This window comes from Camelus ferus, chromosome 13 (assembly GCF_009834535.1).
Source record: "Camelus ferus isolate YT-003-E chromosome 13, BCGSAC_Cfer_1.0, whole genome shotgun sequence".
NCBI classification, from domain to species: domain Eukaryota; kingdom Metazoa; phylum Chordata; class Mammalia; order Artiodactyla; family Camelidae; genus Camelus; species Camelus ferus.
The window spans coordinates 24669250-24695883 of record NC_045708.1 but is presented as its reverse complement, the minus strand read 5'-3'; the positions used below and the strand labels follow the sequence as shown (position 1 = coordinate 24695883).

The 26634-nt window shown below is 35.2% G+C and overlaps 1 protein-coding gene across 1 annotated transcript; it reads right to left on the bottom strand.

Annotated features, from left to right (window-relative positions):
- Window positions 1-1272: 1272 nt before the first annotated feature.
- LOC102503511 (zinc finger MYM-type protein 1) lies at window positions 1273-25538 on the bottom strand. Its single transcript, XM_032495892.1, has 9 exons — window positions 25422-25538; window positions 16208-16377; window positions 14926-14998; window positions 14482-14731; window positions 8598-8772; window positions 5930-6083; window positions 4930-5067; window positions 4712-4749; window positions 1273-4359 (listed from the first exon to the last, which is right to left on the bottom strand). The coding sequence occupies exons 2-9, from the start codon at window positions 16301-16303 to the stop codon at window positions 2062-2064; spliced, it is 3222 nt and encodes a 1073-aa protein (XP_032351783.1). The 5' UTR covers window positions 16304-16377; window positions 25422-25538; the 3' UTR covers window positions 1273-2061.
- Window positions 25539-26634: the final 1096 nt, after the last annotated feature.

Sequence of the window (26634 nt, the reverse complement as noted above, 5' to 3'; positions counted from 1 at the left end):
ATGGCCACAACTCTCAAAGCCTCATCTTTTACCCTGTGCAACATACAAATATTCTTTTCTGTGTATCACCTAGCTACATAAAAAGTTGGTAAGCAATCTCTTCTAATATCTTTTGTGGATTTCCACAATAGAAAGCTAAGTTTCATTGGAGTCAAGGCCTTTTTTAAATTCTCCGCTGCATCTCCAGCAGCTCAAATAGTGTCTGGTGTATAGTATTTGCTCAGTAAATATTTGCTGAATGTACAAGTGCATACAACATATAAAAGTGATAATTAGAGTATTATAAAAATGAAAAATCAGAGACAATATAAAATGTCCATTCAAACAGAGAAAGAAAGAACTTGTATACTCATAATGGGAACAGTATTTAGCAGTTAAGTAAATAAACTAGAAATCCACGTATAAACCTCAAACAACACTGAATAAAAAAAGCAAATTGCAGAATTGTAAACTTAAAGTTTATAAACACGTGGCACAAGGCTATTTTATTAAGTATAAAATCATACATGCATGAAATGATGCATACCAAATAATCATTACCTCTGGGGAAAACAAGAGAAATGTTACCAGGAAAAGATTGCAAGGGAGCTTTAACTCAATCTGTAATAATTTTATTTCTGAGATAAAAATCTGGAACATGGCAAAATATTAGAATTTAATAGGACTAAATGTTAATTGTTATGCTCTTTTATATGTTAAAACTAATCATAATTTTAAAAAGTAAAGGATTGATAAGTAAACCTAAGAATGTGTATGGAAAACTAAATAAATCACCAGCCTTGGCCTAATCAAGATAAAGAAAATGTTTGATCAATGAAGAAAGTCAGTACAGGTATACAGAACAAGTTAAGAGACTACATTCTACAACTCTGAGCAAATACATCTGAAAGAATGACTCAATGAAATGGGTGCTCTTTCTAGAAAAATTAGAAGTTATAAAAATTGATGAGAGAGAAAGAAACTGCAGGTGAAAAGGGGCAGAGAAATATTCTCAAAAAAAAAAAAACAAAAAAAACAAAAAACCCAGGCTCAAATAATTTACCACTAAACTCTTAAATCTTTGAGGAATAGATTTCCTCTGTCTAAACTTTTCTAAAGCATAAAGACAGAAAAAGCCCTTTTTTTGAAATTACTTGAAAAAAGGCAGTGTTTTCATAAAGTAGGTATTAAGAATTCCTATTGTGTCATTCACTGTTATATCAACCAAAACCAATCAATATTTAGAGTTTTAATGTTTAAATGTGAGATTTCACAGAAAAGGAAACACAAATGGTTCAAGCAGATAATTTTATTCTTTAAGTGAAAATAAAAAATTCTGAGATTTAATCTTCACAGAGATTAAGGCCATTACAACTAACACATTGGCAAAGATCAAAATGTTTTATAACACTTTATAAAGATTTGAGGAAAAAGGCACTCACACATTGTTGGCTGGACTATAAATTGGCACAATCCTTACAGAAAGCAATTTGCCAATATCTATCAAAAATAAAAATGTGCAAATCTTTTCACTTAGTAACTTCAATTTAAATTTTTACCTTATAGTAACTCACTTATGTGCAACATGAACTATGTACAAGGTTATTAAATGCAGCATTATTTATAACAGTAAAAGGCTGGAAAAAAGTAACATGTCTGTCAGATGGAACTGCTCTAATATATTAATGGTATATCCATACAATTAGAACTTAGGCATTTTTAAAGAAAAAAGTCAAGAAACCCTTCATGTTCTTATATGGGACAATCTCAAAAATACCATGTTAAGTTAAAAAAGGCAAGTTGTTGAAGAACATTGTGCATTACATAGTACATTTATGATTAAGTATCTCCATAAGGATATTCAAAAAGCAGTTCCCTGGGAGAGGGAACTGGATACTAAAAAGGGAAGGAGACTTTTCATTGTCTATCATTCTGTGTCTTATGAATTTTGAACAAAGTAAATGTTACACGTTCTGATGAAAAAACTTTTTTTCTTAGAAGACAAAAATTTGAAACAACTATAACATGCAACAGAAATATAAAATTTCAGGTAAATTCAAGTTAGTAAGTATTATATTTCTTTTACCTGAGGATAAACTTTTCCACAATTCCATTGAGTCTTTCAGGCTCCATCAGTGTATTTACCAATTCCTGCTCAACAGCCATTAGGGCCGGGCCACTAAGCTTTTTTTGTCCCCTGGTATGACATAAATATGTTTTAAGACGAGACAGTGTAGAAAATGAGTTTTCAATTCTTGCTGAAGTAACTGGCCAAGATAAAGCAATATATAATAGCTCTGATATGCAAGGAATATTATTGTGAAGGCCATGCTGAATAAACAAATAGCCAAGGTTGCTGAAGTTGATACAACCATAATCTATGACAAAGTTGAGCCTTGCATATTGCCGATAAAATCTAAGCTCTGGGATGATGTCTGCATCAAGTTTATAAAATTCTTGGACATCTTTGGCTGTTGCTTCATTTAATGGTTCATCCCATTTAAACAGCAGTTCTGAAATTTGCTTCATTTTACAATAATCAAACTCTGAAAAACATAATTTTAAATTTTGTAATATAGTATCCAAGCCTTGGTAGTAAATATTAACTTTATATTGTTCTTCTGTTGAGGCAGGGAAAAACATACTGTCTGAATTGCCAAGGTCTATTGTTCTCTGAATTTTTCTTCGTTTCTGAAATGAAGGTCTTTCAACTTCAAAACCTTTACAGGTTATTTTTTGACATATTTCTTCTGCTCCATTCCACATAGTTTTGAAATAGGTATCATTTCTTTCAGAGGATAAACATTCCAAAATTGCTTCTATTTTTGAAGATAAAGAAAAAATATCTATGGTTTCACTCTGAAGCTCTTTGGAAAGAATTCCTGTAACACTTAGTACCCGATAAAGAAATTTTAAACAAAAGATAAATTCAAATTTGGAAACCAATGTCAACAAATCACCCAGTTCATCAGCTAAACTTGTGTTTGAAGAATGGCTTGATAGAACTTCTAGTGTTTCAATAATCTCTGGAAGATCCTCAATCACAGACAGTAATGTACGATCATGGACTGTCCAACATGATTGTGATGTATGTTTCCTGCATGTTTTATTTTGACTTAGCTTATAAATGTTTCGAAAATTTGCAGACATTTCCCCAGATACATGGATAGTGTTGAACAAAGAACTGAGAGTATTTAGAGCACTTCGGAGCTCTTTTACTTCTCTACAAAACCTAATCACTGCTAAATCCAAAAAATGTGCGTAACAGTGTAGGTATAAAGCTCTTGGTTCTTCCTTCTTGAATTCTGCTGCAATTTTATTAAATTTTCCCCTCCAATTACAGGTACTATCATAGGCCTGGCCTCGTATTTTATTCAAATCAACTCCAATTTGCTGCAGGTAGGTTTTGATAGTCCTATGTAAGTTGGTCCCAGTCATCTCTTCAACATCTATGAAACCCAAGAACCTTTCTTTAATTAATACAGCCTTTGATGTTTTTTGTGGGTATCTTACACAAATTGAGAGCTGTCCTTTAGTGGAATTATCAACTGTCTCATCACATATTATTGAAAAAGCTGAAGAGACATTGATCTCATTCACAATATCTTGTAACATTTCAGTCTTTATTATTTCAATAATATCATTTTGAATTTGTGTACTATTATAGAAGTCAACTTGTGAATTCATAAGTTGAAACATTTCTTCTCCTTTATCTTTTGCTCGAATTTCTAACAATTCTAAAAAATTGCCTTTATTCACAGATGAAATAGACTGGTCATTTCCTCTTAAGAGTAAGCACTGCTTTCCAAGAAATAAAATATTTTCAATTATAAGCTTTAGGTACTTCTTATTTCCTTCACTCTGTTTTGAATGATTAGATACACTGTCACTAACAGCTTCATCACAAAACTGGTATACCTTCCAAAATTGCAATGACTTCAAATGCATTTCACTTTTTTCATGCTTTCTGAATTTTTCCAGAGTTTTTTTCCAATTGGAAATTCCCTGGCCTGCAAATGACTCTCCTCTACAGCTAAAATTTTTTTGGCAGAACAACTGGCACGAGTAACAGAATACCATGTCCTTTTTAATACTGTTTTCTAATTGCTGAAAATTCGAACACCAAGATTTTTTAATACTTCGTGATTTACCTTTAACTTTTTGTACTTTGGACGTAAATTTTAGGTGACATAGTCCATCACTAATTTTCATAGATTTCATACTGTATGTAGCATCTTGGTTTGACACATGATCTTTCTGTACATCCATACTGGAGCCACTTGTATGCTGACCGAGTGCTGGTGATAGTGAAAGGCTTGGCTGTTCCACACTACTATTAGCAACACCATTACTTGATTCACTCGGTGAACTCTCAGGAATCTTGGAAGAAAATGAGAAAATAATATTTGTTTGAACAGTTTTCAAATAATTAAAATATTGAACATGTCCATCCTACTAACACAATAAAATCAATGGGTGAGTTACAGTATGAGCTCCACTAGGGGGAAACATGAACAATTATTTATAACTTAGTATTATTAATTTCATGTCAAACTTGAGGTCTGAGAAATTGAATGTGAATATCAAAAGCATTTACTGCTCTACTTTTTGAGCTCCAGGATCAAAACAGGAACGAATATGCTTAAGCACACATACATACAAAATATATTTTAAAAAGGAAAGCTTAAAAAAAGAAGAAGACTGTAACAAAAACATTAAGAATAAAACTTACATCCGTAATGACATTTGCTGTTACTGAAGAAACTGTACCTGTTAAGATAAGGCATAAGTTCAAGATCTTTACCATAATCTATAACATAGCATCATTAATTATAATTGTTTATATCATATCAGGCAACAAAAAGAAAACTTAGAATAAAGACAGATTCTACATTCTAATCAAGCACAGCGAACAGTGTATATGTCAAATGTCTTCACATCAATTTTTACCTTGTAGTACATCAGAGTTCATGATGGGCAGGGCATCATGAGTATCTGCCAGTGATACTATATTGCTTATAACTGGAGTTGTATCTTTCTTTGGAGAAAGGCGATCCACTGAAGCATCATGCACCACAGAAACATTTACTGATAAAAATTAAAAGATTTCTTATAAGCCAGGCAGAATCAATCAACCAAAAACATGTTTAATAACATATTTCAACTTATAATGCAAATATCTAATAGCTTTAAGTACTGTTGGGTACTAGAGTAATTTTTATTAGTACTTAAGGATGGCCAGGTTCTTTAGGATAACATTAATAACAACATTAAACTGATAATTTACATTTCCCATCATTTCATATCTTCTACCTTTGCACACAACTTCTCAGTCCTTTCATACTATTTGCTTGAAATGTCAAGCAAATCTTTACTGTGAAATTACCCATGAAGAACAGAAGAGAGATTATTATAGAATCTCTGAATGGGTATCGTTTCTAACTCTTCCAGGATTCATAAACCTCAATATGAATGGAGCTAGGTTGGTTTCTAAGCTGGTACTGCAGAGTTTTCTCTAATAAGCCAGTATGAATGATGTATAAGCCCCAGGGAAATAATTCACTCCACTGTCCATATAAATAGCACCACTGGTCCAATATGAAGCTCTCTGATGGAATACATAGTTGGCCCTGGATTATCAGTTCTCTTCTATTAGTGAACGTCAAAGTATTTATAACTAGCTCTACTTCATGTGAAAAATATAATAGACTTATTTTCTACAAAGCAGGGCTAAGTACAAGATTCTCTATTCTAACACAACAATCTTTACAAATATAATAACTCTCTGGTGGTGTAGTAGTCTTCCTCTTAAGTAAAAATACTGGAAAACATTTCTTTGAAACAAGTTTTAGACTATCAGTTTAATTTGGAAATGAATCAAGGTATAAATTAAAGTAGTAATATTCTTCAATCGTTACTAAACCTCTGATAACTGCTAAACAAATATTACCTGTAGAAGATTCCATCTTAGCTTTACTATAAGCAGAGAAACAATTAACAGAGCAGAAAAGCTCTGTCTTCCCCAAGTCATTGGTAGTCTCAATCATTTCATCTGAGGGCTTCAATGATTTGCACAGAACAGATGTAAGTGTTTTGGCCGGTTTCTGTGAGAGAGTAAAATAATATTCATATTCCTGGTATATGACATAACATACTACCTCTGCTCTTAGTTGAAATATTACAAATAATAATGATAAAGTCACATTTTTGCACTTAATTAAAAACCAGAAAAAAGACACCTATAGTTTATAATAACTAAAATGAAGGAAAATCAATCTATTGGATAACTATGATTATTTGTCAGATATGTTAATAGCAATAATACATATACAAGCCATGAAGAAAGTGGTCTTGAAAGATGTTCACCGCCCTAGGCAACCAAAGCCAACTGGACAAATGAACAAAAGTCTTATAAGTCTTTCTTCAATGCCAGCTTAGGCATCAACTCAGGAAAGCCTTCCACAGCTAAGGACGAGCCAGAAAAGGGTACCTAACATACATTGCACCATGCTGTAGGAATCACTGTTTTCTAGGCTAACTTCATGGTAAAAATTGCAAGCATATTATAAGAAAGCAGAATACAAGCAGTGAGAGGTCTGGAATACAGTACATTCTGTAAGCAGTAACTGTGTAAAGGATAGAAACTGTGAGGTTCAACACCAATTGTTTCTGGTGGAACAGGAACCAACATTCCTGGACTTAAGTAGTTAACACTGATGGCAATGATGAAATAGAACTGCTTTTATGGGTACAAAGTGCAAAGACAGATGAAAATATTTTACACAGATTTTCTTTTTCTCTGAAAGAAGAGGATAGGCAAAGGAACAATGAAACAAAAACCAGAGTGTAATTCTGAAATTTGCTATTTTTGTCCCTTATTAGTATGAATTTTCATATTTTGAGAAATACAATTCACCAATATTTAACATTAACCAACAACAGTGGTATAATTTATAATTAATTTATTACTCATATGGGAAAGCTAATACTTAACTAATATACTATTAAGAAAATGTAGCCAAAATTATTACAATTATACCAAACAATCCGTTTTGAAATAAAAAGCCACCTAATGTTTAGACTCATAGATTTGAACATTTCTGTAATTCTTGATTATAGTTCACTAACAATATGGGTTTTCTCCATTATTACTATCACACAATATCTTAAATACAGCAGGCAGAGTTAGGTGGTGCTTTTTAACACATCCAGCCAAATCAGCCCTGCCCCATCGCACAGGCTTAATGAGTACTCAATACAGGCTCTTAAAAACTGGACAAGGTCTATTTATTGAGTGTGAGGGGTAGAGAAAGAAAAGAAGGAATGGCATTTCTTGCTTTCAGACAAAGGGTTCCATGCCTTCCATTCTCCCATTTCTGGGCCAAGGCAGGATACTCTCTTGGTATGGGCATTCTGCTATAGAAAAGATGTGGCTCACAAATGACCTGTTTGAATTGTGGCTTGTTAGGACTCCCATCTTCAACTGCTTGTTTTTACAGGAAGAATTTACAGGGATAGAATTAGGTCTTCTTTTTTTTTTAAAAATTTCTATTAGTTTTTTGGGGGAGGTAACTAGGTTTATTTGTTTATGTGTTTTTTTTTTTTTTTTTAAAAACAAAGGTACTGGGGATAGAACCCAGGACCTTGTGCATGCTAAGCATGCACTCTACCACTTGATCTATACCCTCCCCCTAGAACTGCATCTTAAAGCATCATCTGAATGAGCAAAATAGGCCCACCTCATGAAAGGGGCTCAGACCACTAACTGTGTTCATTCCACTTAATCTAGCAGAGCAGGGCCAGCTTCTCTGCTCTCAAAGCCACCCACCCAAGGCTCTCCTTATCAGCAACAGGGGATTATTTGTCATTGGCCTCCTATGACTCCTGATTCAGAAAAAGCATGTTACATTCCTGATTCATCTTAACCTTGCTTAGGTGTGAGAATTAAATACATGGAATTAAAGATAAAATTTTTTGTGGCTTAATCTTACCAGTAGACTATTGTTATTTTGGCTATCTAGTTGATAAACAAGCTTCCCTCTGCCTTTTCTTCAAGGTAAGATGATCACCCTGAGATTCTTTAAGCATTTATCATGAATTGTTATGTAAGAAAGAATTGTTCAGAAGTCTTCTATTTCATCTCCATCATCCTACCGATTGAATCTACTCCTAATGGTGCTAAAATCTATACCCTCACATTTTCCTCAAGTGGAAACTTTCACAAGCCAACTAATGGAAGGAACTCAATCTTCAATTTTTCATTTGAGTCCTATGCATTCAAATTTAAATGCAGTGGTCCTCACTTTATGTAACAGATCTTTATTCATACTTGCTTATATGATGTAATACTCTCTGAACTAATGAGATTGTCCTTCCATCTGAAGTATACAAAACAGACAAGAGCTAGTGTAACAGTAAGCTCCAGTTCTCACAACAGTTCATGATGATGTTGTTAGCAGAGTGAAACTCTGAAAAACAGGCATTCCTGCAAAGACTATGGTGGCTCACGTTCCGGTGTTTTACTAAGTACTGAATCTAGGATTTAAAAAAAGATTCAGTAAGAACTGATATTTAAGAATAATTAGAGTCTCTAAAGGTTAAGAAAAATGGCAACTTACAACAGTAGTCTTCTGACACATGCTGCACTTGGCTGCAGTGCTATTAGTACATATGGTAACAAATGGTTTTCTTTTTTCTTCATATGATGAAAGACAAGACTGGCTGCAAAAAGTTTTGCTAGAGGTAGTATCTTCCAGCTGGACACTGATTACATCCTTTAGATTTAAAATATCTCTAAAATAAATAACAAAGTCACCATTAAACTTTTTTTTTTACCGTAATTCTTTCTTTCTCTTCACAAGCTAAACCACTCCCTTAAGTAACTCTCTGCCCTGTTGTTTCATTTACCTGAAGAACTGTGAAACAGTAGTAACATCAGCCCTTAAATAAGAAAACTTGAATCTGGTTATCTAGTTCTACCACTTACAGTAAGTAACAGTTAAATCACTTATATTCCCTAACTATTAATTTCCTCATCTATAAAGTAAGGATTATAAACACATCTGATAGTGCAGTTTTGAGGATTACCTGGCCTGTATTAGTTGGTGCTAATAATAGAATGACAATGAGAAATCATACTCATACCTGATGAACTTTGGAACCTACAAGACAAGAGGATTTAAAAGCTTGGTCTACAAATCCCTGGGGATTCCCCAGATACTTTCAGAAGGTTCACAAGATCAAAACTATTTTCATAATATGAACATCTTATTTGCCTTTCTCACTGTTTACACTTGAACTGATGGTGCAAAAGCAACGATGGGCCCCTGCAATTCCTAGGTATGTACCTCAAAGAATTTAAAACAAGGACTCAAAAAAGTACATGTACATGCAAGTTCTTAACAGCATTATTTACAATAGCCAAAAGATGGCAATAGCTCTAATGTTCATTAGCAAAAGAATGAATAAACAAATTGTGGTATATTATTCAGCTATAAAAAAAAGAATGAAGTACTGATTTACCTGCTGTAATATGGATGAAACTTAAAAATATTATGCTAAGGGAAAGAAGCCAGACACAAAAGGTCACATGTTGTATGATTCCATTTATATGACATATCCCGAACATACAAATCCACAGACAGAATGCTGACTGATGGTTGCCATGGGTTGAGGAGGGCAGAGATAGGGGAATGGGGAGAAACTGCTTAAGGGATAAGGCATTTTACTTTGGGATGACAGAAATGTTTTGCAACTAGACAGAGGTGGCAGTTGTACAACACTGTCAGAATGTACTAAATGATACTGAAATGGTTTTTGTTAAATGAATTTTACCTCAATAAACTGGGAGGGGAAGAAAAGCAATAGTGGGTAAAACTGCCAGAGCCTTATTTAGCACAAATCAAGACAGTGGCACCAAAATGTACCAGTATTTATGGTATTCACTGCCATGCATTTACTGTAAAAGTTATTGATTAAAAACTTGATCCTTGAGTACATTGTTTTAATATTCTGTGAGATGAAATGGGACAGAGGCAAAAGTATTTCCCCTGCACAATGAAGTACGATGGTTGTCTCAAGGCAAATCCCATGTAGAAATATTACAGAGTTATAACCTGAGTTAGCCACTTTTTTCATGGAATACATTTTTGCTTGAAAGAATGACTATCAGACAAACTATTATCGAGAGGTGGTTATCTCAAAAATGAATAAAGACTGCTACTTCAAGGAAAACAACTGGCAATAGTCATTGCCAATGATAAAATCCGAGCTTTCAATGAGAATTAGAATTTTGGAAAACTTGTATCTGCCATCTCCAGCTTGATAGCTTCCCAATAGGTACACTTTCTTGATGAGATGAGTGATTAAAAACAAACAAACAAACAAAAAAACTAGACATGACTTTTAAAATATTGCATAGTGAAATATGACAACATCTGGAAGATCTGCATACCTCAGCGAACCAGTAATTTCCAAATGATAGCATGCAACAAAAATCATTCATGGGTAAAACAATCATTCAAAATATAAATAGATCAATAAATTTTAATGTGACAATGCAAAAAATTCATTGATAAGGTTTCAGATTCCACATTTCAACTAACCTTTAAGAAACTACCACTCATGTAGTATCAAAGAACATACACAAAATATCTGAAAGGCTATTAAAACACTCCTCCCTTTTCCAAATAACTCATTTGTAAGGTCAGACTTTCTTCAGACTTCAACCAAAACAGCATTTTGTAACAAACTGAATGCAGAGGTAGCATTCTGAAACTGTCTGAGAACCTAGCCATACAGTAAAGCGGTTTGCAAAACTAGTAAAACAATGCCCACTAAATTTTTCTTAAAATTTCTCCTCACAGAATTTTTAAAAAGGCTATTTAAAAAAGGCTATTTAAATAAGGCTATTTTTCATGTCAACATGCACTGAGTTTATTACTTTTAAATGAGTTAATAATTAAATGGTTAAAAATTCCTCAGCTTTAATTTCTAACATCACACACACACACACACACGTGTGTGTGTGTGTGTAATTTACATAAACTAAAGCTCTTTGGGTCTTCAAAAACTTTTAAGAGTATAAAGGGGTGCAGAAACCAGAAAATTTGAGAACTGTTACTACAGGAAATACCAAGATACCTAGAACCCTCAGACTATCTTTCAGTCTAAGTCTTCCAGATGAAAAACTCCTGAAATCAATACTGTTTAACACCTCAGTATTTACAAATTTTTACCATATAGATCTTCCTCGACTTAAGATGGGGTTACATCCAGATAAACCCACCTTAGATTAAAAACACCAAAGGTTGAAACTGCATTTAATATACCTAATCTACAGACCATCACAGCTTAGCCCAGCCTACCTTACAGGTGCTCAGAACACTTATACTACCTTACAGTTGGGTAAAATCATCTAACACAAATTGTATTTTATAGTATGAATCGTATGAATATCTCATGTAATTTGCTGAATACTGTACTGAACCTGAAAAACAGAATGGTTGTAAGTGTATGGTTGTTCACCCTCGTGATACATGGCTGACTGGGAGCTGTGGCTCACTGTCGCTGCCCAGCATCATGAGAATATCACACTGAATACTACAGCACTAGTACAGGAAAAGATCAAAACTTAAAATTCGAAGCAGGTTTCTAGTTGAACATGTATCACTTTAGCACCACTGTAAAGTCGAAAAATAATTAAGTAGAATCATTGTAAGTTGGGGACTGTCTGTTTTATAATCTTTCTGCCTTTTTAAGCAGGTAGCACCAAAAAGTAACAGGTTAATTTTCAATATCACAACATTAGTCATTTTACTGGTTTAAAATATAGCTCTAACCTATGATGAGAATGAATGTGAAAAAGTATGTTATGTGTGTATAACTGAATCACTATGCTGTACACCAGAAATACAACATTGTAAATCAACTCTACTTCAATCAAAAAAAAAAAAAAAAAAAAAATAGTAGCTCTAGATGCAGTACCTGAGTTGTGACAAAAACTTTTCTAGGATTCACTGAATACCAAGCAGTGTTTAGGCCTTGGGGATATAAAGATGAGTATAATCTGGTCCCTAATGTCAAGAGGTTCATAGTCTAACTGGGGCAATATCAGTTCTTTAAAAACATTAATTTTAAAATCAGTGCTTTCAGAGTTATGTACACTATGAAAACACAGACCAAGGAACAATTATCTTGGTGGGTAGGGGTAGTAAGAGGAGAAGAAGGAATGGTATGGGAATAGACAAGAGGTAAAGATATTTGAGGCAGACCTTTAAGACAGCAAGAAATTAGCCAAGTGGAAAGTAAGGCAGAAGAAACTGCTGGCAGAAGCATGAAAGTCTGAAAATGCTTACTGGCTTTTACTGTTACTAGTCTACTAGGTTGTGAGCTTCTAATCTACTAAGGCCTTACAAAAGAAAAAAAAAAAAAAGAATTTTGTTGAAAGTGCCTAAAATTAACCAAATGCTGAGCATAGTTCTGAACAACTTCCCTACAAATGAGTGTTACAGCTCTAGTGCATGGGCTTATTTTGAACTCTGTTGATTGCTTTCAGGCTGGTTTCAACTGGCATACTGAAGTACAGAAATGACACAAATTCAAAGCTCTCAAAAAAGAGTTCTCTTTCTAACATGATTTAAACTGTCATTTTCAAAACTATCTTTCACTTGGTTCATGAACTAGAATAAAAACTACATTGACACAAAACAGATTTTAAATCACTGCTATTAAAAAAACTCACCCATTAGCTAACAGATAATTAGCTAAAATCTTGAGAACTATACATTAATACAAGAGGCTAACGAATGTGGAATAAAAAGTTCTGAAAAAAGCACAGGTTACTCTGAACAATGGATTCTCTCCCAACCTAAGCATCACTACATCACCTTTCCACCAATCTATAAAATATTATTTTGTATCAAAATATTTTTATCCCAAAGGAAGTAAAGCTTGTTCTGTGTTTTTGCTCATATTGGATTTCTCTGCCTTAGAGAACAACTTACACACTAATCTTTCCTGCTACAGCCTTTTCAATCTGTCTGGGAGCTCTGCTGAAGATGTGTAATGGGTAAACTCCAAACACAGCAACATGACCTTAACTTGTCAGGGCCTCACTTTCCTCAAAACCAAAGAAAATGTTTGGATTGGATGATCTCTAAGGTCCCTTCCAGTTTTATGATTCTGTAGGGAAAGAAAGCATGCTGAAAAGAGTGCCATACAGCCAGAGCAAAAAAGAAAAAGGACAATGTATATAAAGGTTTTAAAAAGCACAAGAGGAAGGTAAGTAGAGTTCTGGGAAGGAAGACTTGAAGCAAGGAACAACTCCTGAAGCAGCAGCCAAATGAGGAGCTGAAGCAACCAAAGAAAAGGGTTTGAGTTTGTTAACAGAACAATAGTGATAGCTAACATTTATTGGGTTCTTGTTACATGTCAGTATTGTTCTCATCACTTAAATATATTATTTAATCATCATAATTCTTACGTACATTTCACAAAACAGATAGGAATACTAAGAAAAGTTCTCAGTGCTCTTCAGACTTTAGCATGTATATGAATCAGCTGGGGATAAATGCACTTCTGATTCAGTACGTCTGGGTGAGACCTGAGATTCTGCATTTCTAACAAGCTCCTAGATGAACTTGATATAGCTACTCAAGGGTCATAATTTGAGTAGCAAAATGTAAACTGAGGAAGCAAGATTATGGCAACCTGATTCCAGAACAAGATGTTATTTGAAAGGAATTTATTATATTTAGTAGCAAAATTGGTGGCCTATGTTTTTTCTTATTCTGAAACAAAGACATTTAAAAGTTAACATTAGCATTTAATGGATACTAACTAACAAACCAGAATTATAGTACTATAGGACTCTCAAAGCATTGATCCTTTATACATAACAAGATAAGAATTCAAAGTTCTGGACATTATGAAATCACTACTACTTCCTTTCTCCTTACCTAAATTGCCTTACATATGTGAAAAAAGTTAGGAAAAAAGACCCAATAATAGTTCATAGAAAACTTAAAAAGATTACATACATACATCTATGTTTACCTATGGCCATTCCATTTTTCAAAAGAATTAAACAACTTAATTTGCCATTACAAAAGAAACATTATATAATTTTACACCTTGGAAGATTCAAAATAACTGTCATATGACTAATTTTTAGTAGGCTGCTCCCTATACAGTTAAATAATTAAATAGAATGGGTAAGCAATAACCCCACTTATAGAGAATTTCAAATAAAAATAACAGGAAAGTAAGTTTCAGAAGTCATTAAACAGAACTCCTATTATTTTAATTTCTGCAAATCTCTTGATAAACAAAAAATGATTTCTGAAGACTGAGTTAGAGTCACTGAAAGCAGAAGCAGCTTCTTTTCACTAAACCAAGGTGATTACTTCTTTAGAAAAAAAGAAACTGTAGGAAATTACAACCAAGATTCTGATCGAGATCTATGTAGGGAAGTAAAAGGGGGCATAATTTAGAATTATATACTTTGAGCAGTTTGAACAAGTTTTCTTGGGAAGAGCTGGTGAACTGGCAGATGAAATGTATTCTGTGATGCACGGTGTGGAGCAGAATAGCTGAGTAGATCCTTTCCTCTGATAAGCAGTTTGCCCCTTCTGAAGTATTTTTTTACAACCAGAACAGGAAACCTGAATAGCTGTGGTTGAAACCGAAGGAAGCATCTTATTCATGCCAGATGATGCCAGAGAAAGCTGCATGCCTGTAGTCAACTGAGAAGCTATAACACACAGAACAGGAAGGAAAAAAATTAATATTTACATAAAATTAAGTATTCATTCTTTCAGGTTACTTCTCTTGGACTTGAAACCCAAAACAAACAATGCATTATTCAAAGGCATTCTAAAAAAGTAGAATAAATTGAGTTATCTATAATATTGGTCAAAATAAATATGATTAACTTAATTCTATTACCACTGTCTGAAAACGTAGTGTTTATTTTCAGTTCATTCTCCTGAGTTTTGGGCTGTTGGGCTTGACAATACTCCTAAAAGAGAGTAGAAAATAATGATACCAACCAGTCAATCAACAGAAAATGATATATTATGCTCATATCTGTTCAGTGAATTGTATAATTGAACTGAACCGTAGTACATAAGTAAGCACTCCTCTTTTGGTGACTTTTGGCTGATAACACCAATCAAGTACTATAATATTTTTATAGTACCTAGATATGACTTTATAAATTTTGTTAACACAGTCCCTCAGTAGCTACTACAAACAGAGAATAGAAACACTCAATAATGACACCTATTATCCCTCCTTGTTCTAATCACTAACAGCTGTCTTCATAAAGACCTTAAACACAGAAATTGATGCTGTACACTAGAAATGGACACAACATTGTAAACTGACTATACTTCAATAAAAAAGTAAACAAACAAAACAAAACAAAACAAAAAACCCCACAAAAATTGTTAGATTGGGCTGAATGAGTCTTACAAAGGACGATTTTTTCAGAGCAGCAGGCAATCTACCGAAACTGGATCTATGTCTTTGAAAGTACAAGAAACCTACTGAAGAAACAACAGATACTTCCTAGATAGACAACATTCCCCACTGTCACCAACTCAATGGGAATCATACCCTTACTTGGTACTGATTTACTTTTGGTTATTTCTAAACCTAGTACTAAAAATAAATCAAAAATGAAATTACTTTTCATTTCATTATAAATTTCAGCCGGTTCATATACAAACATTCTAAGCAAATTGGGCCCAATTTACAAAACACAGCTTGATTTAGTTTATCCTTTACAGGTTCTTTAGCATTTGATATGTCTAAAAAAGTTTAATGAACATGAAACTAATCTGGATAAACAATAAAGAAAAAATTCTAAGAATTTAAAATGTACTAATTCTATTATTTAATAGAGACAGAAGCATAAAAACACTTAATTAGTTATATTTATTGTTTCAACTTAAGGAAAATGAAAACAAAAATGTGTTAATGTCATCTAGGCCCATAATACCCCTAAGCAATCCTTTTATCAACCCCCAAACCCACTTCCAAACAGTCCATTCTCTCACATTCTTGCATATACCCATTATCACACTTAGCACATACTGTATTATTCGGTCAACTGCTTTGGGGAAGGTAAAGAATTAAGATTTTCAACCAATAAAGCAGCATCTGCATAATTAAAATTTATAATTAAAGCTACTCTAGAAGAAAGAAAATAAGGTAAAATATTTACCTGAGCATTGTTGGGTTCTGTCTTAATTTCACCTAGCCTCTTCAGTTGCGGTGCCACTGCCTTGTCACATTCACCATCTATCATTGATTCTTTCATCTTAGTGTCTAATACAAAAAAATCCTCCAGTTCCAAACTAATGGGTTTCTTCTTGGGGAATAGTTTCCAGATTCCTAAAATAATATATGAATTGATGAAGAGTCTGATTTTTAAAAGGTAGTCTCTTCAAATGTAGTAATTTTCTGGAAGCATAAAGGTTCTTTAGACAGCTTGCTCGCTTTTTTCACAGTAATACTGGCTTCCTTCTCTTCATCCATTACTCCCCAATATAGCACTGCTTTACACTTCTCCAGTAGATAACCCTCCATGCTTTCTTCTGGGACTAGTTTTCTCCATTTCTGTTCCCCTAAGCCTGACTATAGTATAAAACCACCAAACCCACAATTTTATTTATTTATTTTTCTTGGTCCCTGCTCCATGCCCTTTTAAACATCTTTATTCTCACAAGTTCATTTTTAACTTACAAAGTCTTAGAAAATGTAAAGCTGCCTATCTGAGGTTAATTCAATCACCCACACTCACTACCTCTCCAACCACCCCACTGCCCTCCTACAGAGCTGGTTATCATTTGTATCTTCAACACCTCTTCCCCACCTTACTGGTTCGTCCCATAGAAGCATTTACATACATTCTGACTATTCTTTCTTTGAAATTCTCTCCTTCCTTGAATCCCATGACTCCAAGACCCATTTCTCCTCCTACTTCTTTGCCAATTTTCTTCTCAAACATTTATTTCACCTGCTTCTAAATATTTGTGTTCCTCCAGAGCACAATTCCTCAGAACTCTTCTTGCTTGCTCTAAGAGTACAAGCTCGGATTCAACTATTATCTATAGGCTAATTTCCCCCATATGCCTGTGCTCAGCTCATATACCTAATTGTCTCTTAAATTTCTCCACTTGGATGTTTGACAAGTCCCGCAAACTCAAGAGATCTAAAACTATACTCTTATATTATCCCCCAAAACCTGCTTTACATACATCCCTTTCTTGGGAAATGGCATTATGGTGTATACCCAATTTCCTAAGCCAGAAATCTAAGGGTAGTCCTAAATTCCTGTTCTTCACAAATCCCTACATTTAATCAACAAATTGTATCAAATATACCTTCTAATTATGTCTTGAATCTATTTTCCTCTACTTAATGCCCCCAACCCTCCATGAATGGATTCCTTTTTGGTAAACAGTGTTAAAAAAGAAACAACAGCCCCAAATGGAATCACTTGTGCTGAGTTCCACCAAGACTTAAAACACCTAACCTAACTTCAGTTTCACCCTCTCACTGGAGTGGAATTTTAAGTCAATTAGTCTGTTAATTTCCTGGTAGCACTAGTGAGGTAATTTGCCTAAGACTCCTCTGCTTTTCTCTAAAGGAAGGTGACCTTACCTAAAATACTCTTTTAGTTTCTTTGTCCTACTCTCTTTCTGCCTATAAAAACCTTCCATTTTGTACAGCTCCTTGGAGTGCCCTTCTATTTACTAGACGGGATACTGCCCGACTCATGAATATAGTCAATTAGATCTTCAAATTTACTAGATTGAATTTTTGTTTTTTAACAATAGCTAAAATCCAAAATCACAATATAAAAGATTGCTGAGCATTCAAGCTTAAAAAAGAATACCACTTTGTAACTTTTGAGGAACTATAGGAGTCTTTTGATTGTTCGGCCCCATGGCCTCTTTTTCAAGGACAGACTCATTCCTTGTGTCCTTCTTTAATTGAGGTCTATTTTCCGTTTTTCTGGTAGCTGCCACCTCCAATTCTAAATCCTATGGAACTCTTTCTCTTCCTGCCATCCTAGTTTGGCTGCAGAGTACAAGTGTCCAGGATTCCCCTTCTTATATCACCTCCAATAAAAATGGGTACACTTTTTAAAAAAGGGCTTTACAATTAATGATTATGGAGGGTAGGGGATAACTAAAACAGATATGGTTAAGTCAAAGTTCTTACTGCAGTAATTCCAGGTCTATGGTTTATCTGAGTTAGTACACGAAAGACCCCCAAATTCTGCTATTATCTTTTATTTTTGAGGTTGGGGCTTAATCACCTACCTCACCCTAATCTTTAACTCAGCTTTTACTGAAAGCCTCTATCAACAAGGCAGAAAATTAAATAAAGCCTAACTGTGAAGTGCAATAGAGCTGATACGGCCTCGCTCAACCCATCTGAGCATTACATACAACCAGCAAAGCGAAACTCACAGGAAATTAACTACTAGACTGTCATTAAGTAGATTCCCTTCACCTGAAAGTAAATATGCTATGCAAGTCTAAACATTAATTAAAAATAAAACATCTATGAGTTCTGGCATCTTGGAATCCCTTCAAACATGTCAGTCATCACACAGGCAAAGAATAGAAAGTACTCTGAAAATGTAAGTAATCTAAAATATATTTCTGAGGCAGAGGAAAATGGTATATAACATTTCTTTAGCTACTAAAGAAACAAAAAGAGAGACATATATGAATAATAAATTACTTCCTTTTCAAATAACATAGGAGTAAAATATGTTCTAGAGATCTCTTTTTAATATAGTCCCACCCATCTTTCCAAACTGGGGCTAAACTACAGATGTGTTGGAGACTATTAACAGTAATAAGAGAAACATGGTTCCCGCTGGTTAATACTACTTGGCAACAAGTAATTTAAAACATTTTAGTTTAAACCATAGAGAGCTATATGATGGAGCAGAAAACAAAATTCACATTTATTTTTATAGTAAAACATGAGTATCAGAAAGAGAAAGTTAAAAAACAAACAAACAAAATCTCTTCCAAAATTATTCCAAAAAAAAAAAAATTGGAATAAATTTACAAGAGGTGGAAGATCTATATGCTGAAAACTATAAAACACTGTAAAAAGCAACTGAAGACGATCTAAAGAAATGGAAAGATACCCTTTGTTCTTGGATAAGAATTAATATTTTAAAACTGCCATACTACCTAACTCAATCTACAGATACAACGCGATTCCTATCAAAATACCTATGATACTTTTCACAGAACCAGAACAGATAATCCTAAAATTTACATGGAACTGTAAAAGAGAAAGAACAAAGCTGAAGGCATAACCCTTCCAGACTTCAGACTATATGACAAGCTACAGTAATCAAAACAGCATGGTACTGGCACAAAAACAGACATAGAGATCAATGGAACAGAACAGAGAAATAAACCCACACACCTATGGTCAATTAATCTATAACAAAGGAGGCAAAAACATACAATGGAGAAAAGACAGTCTTTTCAGCAAGCGGTGTTGGGAAAGCTGTAAATCAATGAAATTAGAACACTCCCTCACACCACATACAAAAATAAACTCAAAATGTGGACCCAAATATAAGATATGATACTATAAAACTCCTAGAAGAGAACATTGGCAAAACATTCTCAGACATAAATCATAGAAATATCTTCTTAGATCAGTCTCCAAAGGCAAAACAAATAAAAGCAAAAATAAATGAGACATAATCACTCACAAGCTTTTGCATAGCAAAGGAAACCACAAAAACGAAAAGACAACCTACAGTTGGGAGAAAATACCAACAAGGGCTTAATTTCCAAAACATATAGACAGGAATCCCACTCCTGGGCATCTATCTGGAGAAAACTCTAATTCAAAAAGATGCATGAACTTCAATGTTCATAGCTGCACTATTCACAAAAACCCAAGTGTCCATCAACAAATGACTGGTTTAAGAAGATGTGGAATATATGTACAACAGAACACTACTCAGCCATAAAAACAAAATATTGCCATTTGTAGCAACATGGCTGGAACTACAGAATATCATACCAAGTGAAGTAAGCAAGGCAGAGAAAGAAAAATTGTATGATATCACTTGTAAGTGTAATCTAAAAATACAAATGAATCTGTATACAAAACAGCAACAGACTCCCAGACACAGAAAACAAACACATGGTTACCAAAGGGGAAAAGGAAGGGAGGAGATAAACTAGGAGTATGGGACTAACAGATACAAACCTCTATACATAAAATAGATAAGCAACAAGGATTTACTGTATAGCACAGGGAACTATAGTCAATATCTTGCAACAACCTATAATGGAAAATAATCTGAAAAATGTATTTTACTGAATCACTTTGCTGTATACTTGAAACTAACACAAATGTAAACATTGTAAATCAACTACTTCAATAAAAACAAAAAGAAATTGCAAGTTATAAGGAATAACTTCTGGACACACAAACAAATCTCTAGCTGGAATACAGACACTTTCCTCCTAGAAAAATAGTACAATACTATATACATAAACCTGTTGATGTAAAATTAATCAATAGTCAATCTAAGAAAGAGAATTTTATTTGAGCCAATCTGAGGATTTATAACCTGGGAGATAATCTCTCAGAAAGCTGTGAGGACTGCTTCACCTGTTAGAAGTTGAAGGCACAATCATGTACATTTTTGAGACAAGGGATCATATATCAAAATGAGATACTGACATTTTACATAAAGTTTATCAAAGACACACAATCCAGGTAAGCACATACAAAGCGAGCAGCAAATCACCAAGGTCTCTTACAGAGCTGGGAAAGAATGCTAATCTTTTAACAAGTTATATTGCTAGCCTCAGAAGAAAGGGGGAAAAATTGATCCTTACAGTCCAGCAGGCATTCCCACCTTTGAGGAGGTCTGGTTAATGTACAATGTATAGGTAACACTGCACACTAAAGAGGGAGGGAAGAGGCCCAAAGAGAAAAAGAATTTCACGCTTAAAATTTTTTGTCTTTCCTTAAATACAAATTTTATTACATCAAAGTTGATGTTTCAAATTGCTTCACTTTAATTCCTCCCACTATACTTGTGCTTATAGTGTTCTCCTCATGCAAAGTCATTTTTTTGCCTATTCAAATTTTACTCAGCTTCTAAACCAACTCAGCTCCAGATTTTACCAGATTGGCAAGAATTAAAAATAAAGCTGATAAAACTAGGCATAACAAAGTAGCTTTAAGCATGCTAAATCCTCCCGAAACAATCAGAAAACTGACAGGCTTTTCCCTGAGGGCACTTGCCAGGATAGAGGAAAAAGCCTAAGCAGAAACTAGCAGCATAGTGACCTAAGGAGGCAGGAGTTCTGAGTTGCCTAAGTTGTTAGAACGAAAAAGGCACAATCTGGGAGAGGAGAGAACCTCAGAGCAATAAGCCCCAAATCTGCATACAAATATCCCCCCCTCCCATTAGCTGACTCCAAAACTGCACATCTACAGACCAAGACTCCAAAAAAACCTAGCAGAAAATAGCAGGTGGGAGATTAAAGACCTGAAAAGAGATTATAGTAGCTTTGCAACACTAAGAACAGCTGAAATTTAAGCCCAGCTAAGGAAGAGGGGACTTTCACTTGAGACTTGGGGAGCCGTGCCCTAAGAGTAAGGGCCACCACACTGCAGCAGAAAAGACTACTTCCTTGAAGGGCAAACCCAAATAGATCAGCCCTAGCAATCAATGCCTAACAGGATCCCTCAACAGGATCAATGTAATCTGCTAGTACTATCTGCCTGCCAAAATGAAATGCAGCCGTCTCTGGAGGAGTCTCTAAAGATTTCCAACCACAATGTCCAGTATAAAAATCTTTGGGGCAAACTCCCCTTGCCACCCCATGCCCCCAAACAAGACTGAAAACCAAGAGGAAAAAAAAGACAGTAGAAACAGACCTACAGGTGACTCATATTGGTGTTATCAGGTGAGGACTTTGATGTGTTTTTGTTGTTGTTGTTTTTTGGGGGGAGGTAATTAGGAATTTATTTATTTGATGGAGGTACTGGGGATTGAACCCAGGGCCTTGTGCGTGCCAGGCATGCACTCTGTCACTGAGCTACACCCTTCCCCTTTGATGTGTCTAATAGAGAAAAAGATGGAAAAGTTCAGCAGAGTTCCGCGATAAATTAAAAAAAAGTCATGGAAATTTGAGAATTGGATAAAATACGGAAATTAAGAATTCAATAGATGAATTTAATTATAACAGTGAAATAGAAGACAGGTTAGTGGAAGTAGTCAGACTGATGCATAAAAAGATAAAAATACAAATAATGCAGGCAACATGTGGGACAGCAAAAAGGTCTGATATACATGCAAAAAGAGTCTCAAAATAATAGAAAACAGACAATGCAACAGAAGCAATATCTGAAGAAATACTGGCTGGATAATTTCCCCAAAATGAACAAAAATATCAAATCACATGAATCAAGAAGCTCTATGAATAACAAATAAGATAACTATAAAGGAAAACACAACTATGCACATCATAGTCACACTGGTGAAAACCAAAGATAAAAAGAAAATCTTAAAAGCAGATAGAGAAAAAGGACATTAACACACAGGGTAACAAAAATAAGAATGAAAGTTGTCTTCCTGTCAGAAACAGTGAAGTCCAATGGAATATTTTTAAAATGCTTGGGGGAAGTGGAGGAACTATCTAAAATTCTATGGTCAGTAAATAATATCCTTCAAAAATAAAGGTGAAATAAGGACATTTTCAGATAAATGAAAATGGTGAGAATTTATCACCAACAAACCTACACTGTAGAAATGCTGAAGGAAATTCTTGAAGCTCAAGAGAAGTACTCAAAGGAAATTTGGCATAAAGATTAGAAAAGGAAGAAGTAAACAAATTGTATTTGTAGATAGCATGATCGTGCATATAGGAAACCCTGAGGAATCTCCTCTTCCTCTCACTCTATCCCAATAAATACTACTAGAATAAGTGAATTTAGCAGAATCACAGGATAGTACAAGGACACTAGTTTAAAATCTCCTCTCTTATCAATTCTCTTCACCACTGTACTAGAGATTCCAGCCAGGTTAATAATGCAAGAAAAAAAATCTTGAAAAGAAATAAGTAAAATTGTTATTATTTATAGATGGCATGTATACATAGAAAATCCAAAAGAATCTCCAAATAACTGCTGAAATTTAAGTAAATTTAGCAAGGTCAATATTAAAAAATCAATTATATTTATTTGTACTAGAACAATTAGAAAATTAAAAATTTGAAATAACTATTTTCTATAACATCATAAAACATCAAATACAGGGATAAAGGTAATGAGCTATGTCACAATCTCTAGACTGAAAACAAAACAATGCTGAGAGAAATTAAGGAAGATCTAAATAGATACAGCATGCTCACTGACTCAAAAGTTTTATGTCAGTTTTCCCCAAATTGAGCTACAGATCAAAATCCCAGTAGGAGTTTTTGTGGAACTTGCAAGATGATTATAACGTATATAAAACATACACAACCTAGACAGTCTTTACAATCTCAAGAAAAAAGTTGGAGGACTTCCAAAAAGGCCATAGTAATTAAGATGGTGTGGTATGGACCAAAGTAAAAATACAATGATTAATTGTAAGCATCCAGAAGCAGGTATACTAATTTCTTTGCTTTACAGCTACTTCTTCATGCATTACACTTTGCAAACATTTGTTTTACTCCGTTGAATTCTGCAAGCTCTTTTACTGGCATGATAGGAAGACTGGAATGGAAGGCTAAATGCTTTTTAAACCAAACTAAAATGCCCATTCGTAGTTCTGTAGGCTCATGTAGGCCCACTACTCATGAAGTACATAGGTACTGGGGTTACAGAGTTAATTAGGATGTGCAGACACTCATAATACTGCCTAGCATAGTATGATAACTGCAGCAGTGTAAATGTATACAAGGTACAAAGCAGAAATGAGGGAAGAGAAGATGGTCAAAGCAGTCTTCCAGAAGATGAAATTTGAGCTACGTTTTAAAGTAGGTGTCTAAGAAGCAATAATGGGGTATATTCCAAGTATAGGGACAGCATGTGGAAAAACACAAATATATGGGAGCTATAAAAAGATAAAGATAAAATACAAGAGTGCTAGTGGAAGGAAATAAAGTTGGAAAAGCAGACATGGGTCACATCAGGAAGGTCCTTGAACATCAGATGTTTGAACTTAACCTTGTAAGTTAGTAGCTTGGGGAGTTCAGAAAACATTTAATTCGTATTTTGCTTTTTAAATAAAAATTTACTCTAAAAAAACTAGTAAAACCATGAGATACACTTAACTGTGTTACATACCGAAAGTTAAGTAATTTTGGAGACTTCCAAAGCACTAATTTGTGCTAGATTAACAAGAGACCTTCAGAAAATAGCTTTTCCTGCCATCTGGGTGAATACAGCTCAATTCCTTGTAGCTGTGTCATTGATGAGGAAGGTTACAGCTTTGCACGTATGCATTTTGGATTCTGACCTGTATACCACCCATAGAAAATCCTAGAAGCGAATTCACCATTTTAGCAAGGGCATCTACAGTGCTGCTCTTGCCTCAGCCTAGAGTTAAATGGGCGAAGTGTTGTAGTCCTGATTCCGACAGGGCTAAGTGTAATATAGTTCCTGTTACAAATTTCGGAGGCTTCTTGTCTTACATATTTCTAATGAGAAACACAAGCTATCGTCAAATGTTATTAGGGAGTCAACTCTTAAAGAGGAAATTCTCCACTCACCCACTTCCAAGCTTTCAGTTCAGATTAACTGAAAAGTATGATGAGACTGCATCTTGAGAAAGCTAAAAATGTCACCATTTGCAAACACCAGTCCATGCAAACCAAGATACTTTCAATCCTGTGCACTAAAGCAAAATACTGAAAAAGTGATAAAGATGGCACCTTCATCTAATTCCCATTACAAATATGAATTTATCACAAGCCAAACTTTTACGGTAAACATCTCTTTTAGCTAAGATTCCTTGCACTTCTTTTTGCAAAAGAAGTCCTAAGATTTTTTTTAAGTTTGAAAGCATCGTTGCTTAACGAAGGAGATCTACAAGTGTGATCAAGTCAACGTTTTAGAAACGGAAGCCGCGGAGAGAGACCAAAAACTGAAAGCCCAGTTACGGCGCAGGAGCAGTGGGCGGCGAGAAACGCTGGAAACCGGGAGGCAACGACGACCCGACTCTCGAGGGCAAGGTTAAAGGAGACCACAAGTACAATCCAGGGGCCTGACCCTGAATTCCCGACCCCCATATGGCGGCATCTGCACGCAGGGCCGGGCACCTAGAACCCCGGCCCTCCCCCACGCCTCATCCTCCCTCCGAGTGCCGAAACTCTCAGCCCTTCTCCGGTAAAGTACGGGCATAAAGACCGGCACCACAGCCGCTTAAGGAAGCTTACCAGTTTCTTTCAGGTACGCTCGCCGCGCGACGTTTCTCAAACGAACTTCGACGCGAAACGGTCTCTCAGGCCCTGCCCCTTTCCCGTCGTGCTCTGCGGCCGAGCATGCGCAGTGCAGCCGGCCCGGCCGGGCGTCTACTCCATGTGCTTGGAAAGGCGGTCTTGGGGCAGGAAAGGAGGTGGGAGACGGGGAGGGTTAGAGCCCAGACGGCCGACTAGGCGCTTACCCTCGAAGCCGCAGCTAGAGGGCATCGTCGAGATTGACTCAGAGCTCAGGAGAGGCAATTAGCTTTCCTGATTTCGAGAGATGGCTCTTTTGGCAACTTCTGTAAATCCCAATTTCCTCATCCTGGAAACGAGGATAATTATAGTACCTATGTTATAAATTTGTGAAGATTAGAAAGGCAATGGTTAGTAAAGTGCTAGGTACAGAGTGAATTTCCATAAAAGGAATTATTCGCAGAAATGCGGAGGGGCTTCAGGTTTCTTACATTTTGCGGCACTCTTAGTATAGTAACATTAAAATAATCCCAAAACAGTGTGGCGAAAGTCATGGTTATTTTAAATACTATTTAACAAATTAACAGTTTCAGCACCTTAAAAAGTATAAGAACAAACACTTGTGCTATTCTTCAAGTCATAATAGGAATATAAAAGATAAGTAAAGTTGAATGATGAATATATTGCAATCCTGTCTTCGATCATACTTCCCGAAATATTATCGAAAGTCTAAATATGAGGCCTTTTGTGAATGTAATGTCCAGGCCAGAAGGGTCTCCTGACCCCTGCTACTTCAGTCCCTAAATATATCTTCTGCAGTTAAACCTCAAATTCATGTTACTGACTGGGTTCTTGGCCTCCTTAATCAATAGAAATTGGTAACAGGCCAGAGGAGAAATTCAGACAAGGCTTTACTGGGATTTGTGCTGCAGCATGAAGGAGTGAAAGCAAGTAATAGGTTTTCTTGCTCACTCCTTGAGAGGGGTGGGCTGGTCCCTTAAATGAGGTGACAGTAGGGGTGGGGCTGGAGCGGTGGCTTAGGTGGTCTGCCCACCTCCCCTTGGTGGTGGTGTGTGCAGGGATCATGCATGGTACCCTGCTTCTGCTCCCAGTACCCTGCTTTTGTTCCTGGCATTTCAGAAGTGGCAGTTGGGTTTTTGGTCTTTTTGTTTCTTGTTCATGATTTTCCCCAACTGCCATGCACACAGTTATT

What these genes read in the sequence shown, in the direction of transcription:
- LOC102503511 (XM_032495892.1), bottom strand. Translation starts at nt 16,303, where the DNA reads ATGAAAGAATCAATGATAGATGGTGAATGTGACAAGGCAGTGGCACCG. An exon ending in TGTGTCAGAAGACTACTGTT is followed by an intron (nt 6,084 to 8,597) that starts GTAAGTTGCCAT and finishes ACTCTCTCACAG; the next exon opens with AAACCGGCCAAAACACTTAC. An exon ending in TAAGATGGAATCTTCTACAG is followed by an intron (nt 5,068 to 5,929) that starts GTAATATTTGTT and finishes AATTTTTATCAG; the next exon opens with TAAATGTTTCTGTGGTGCAT.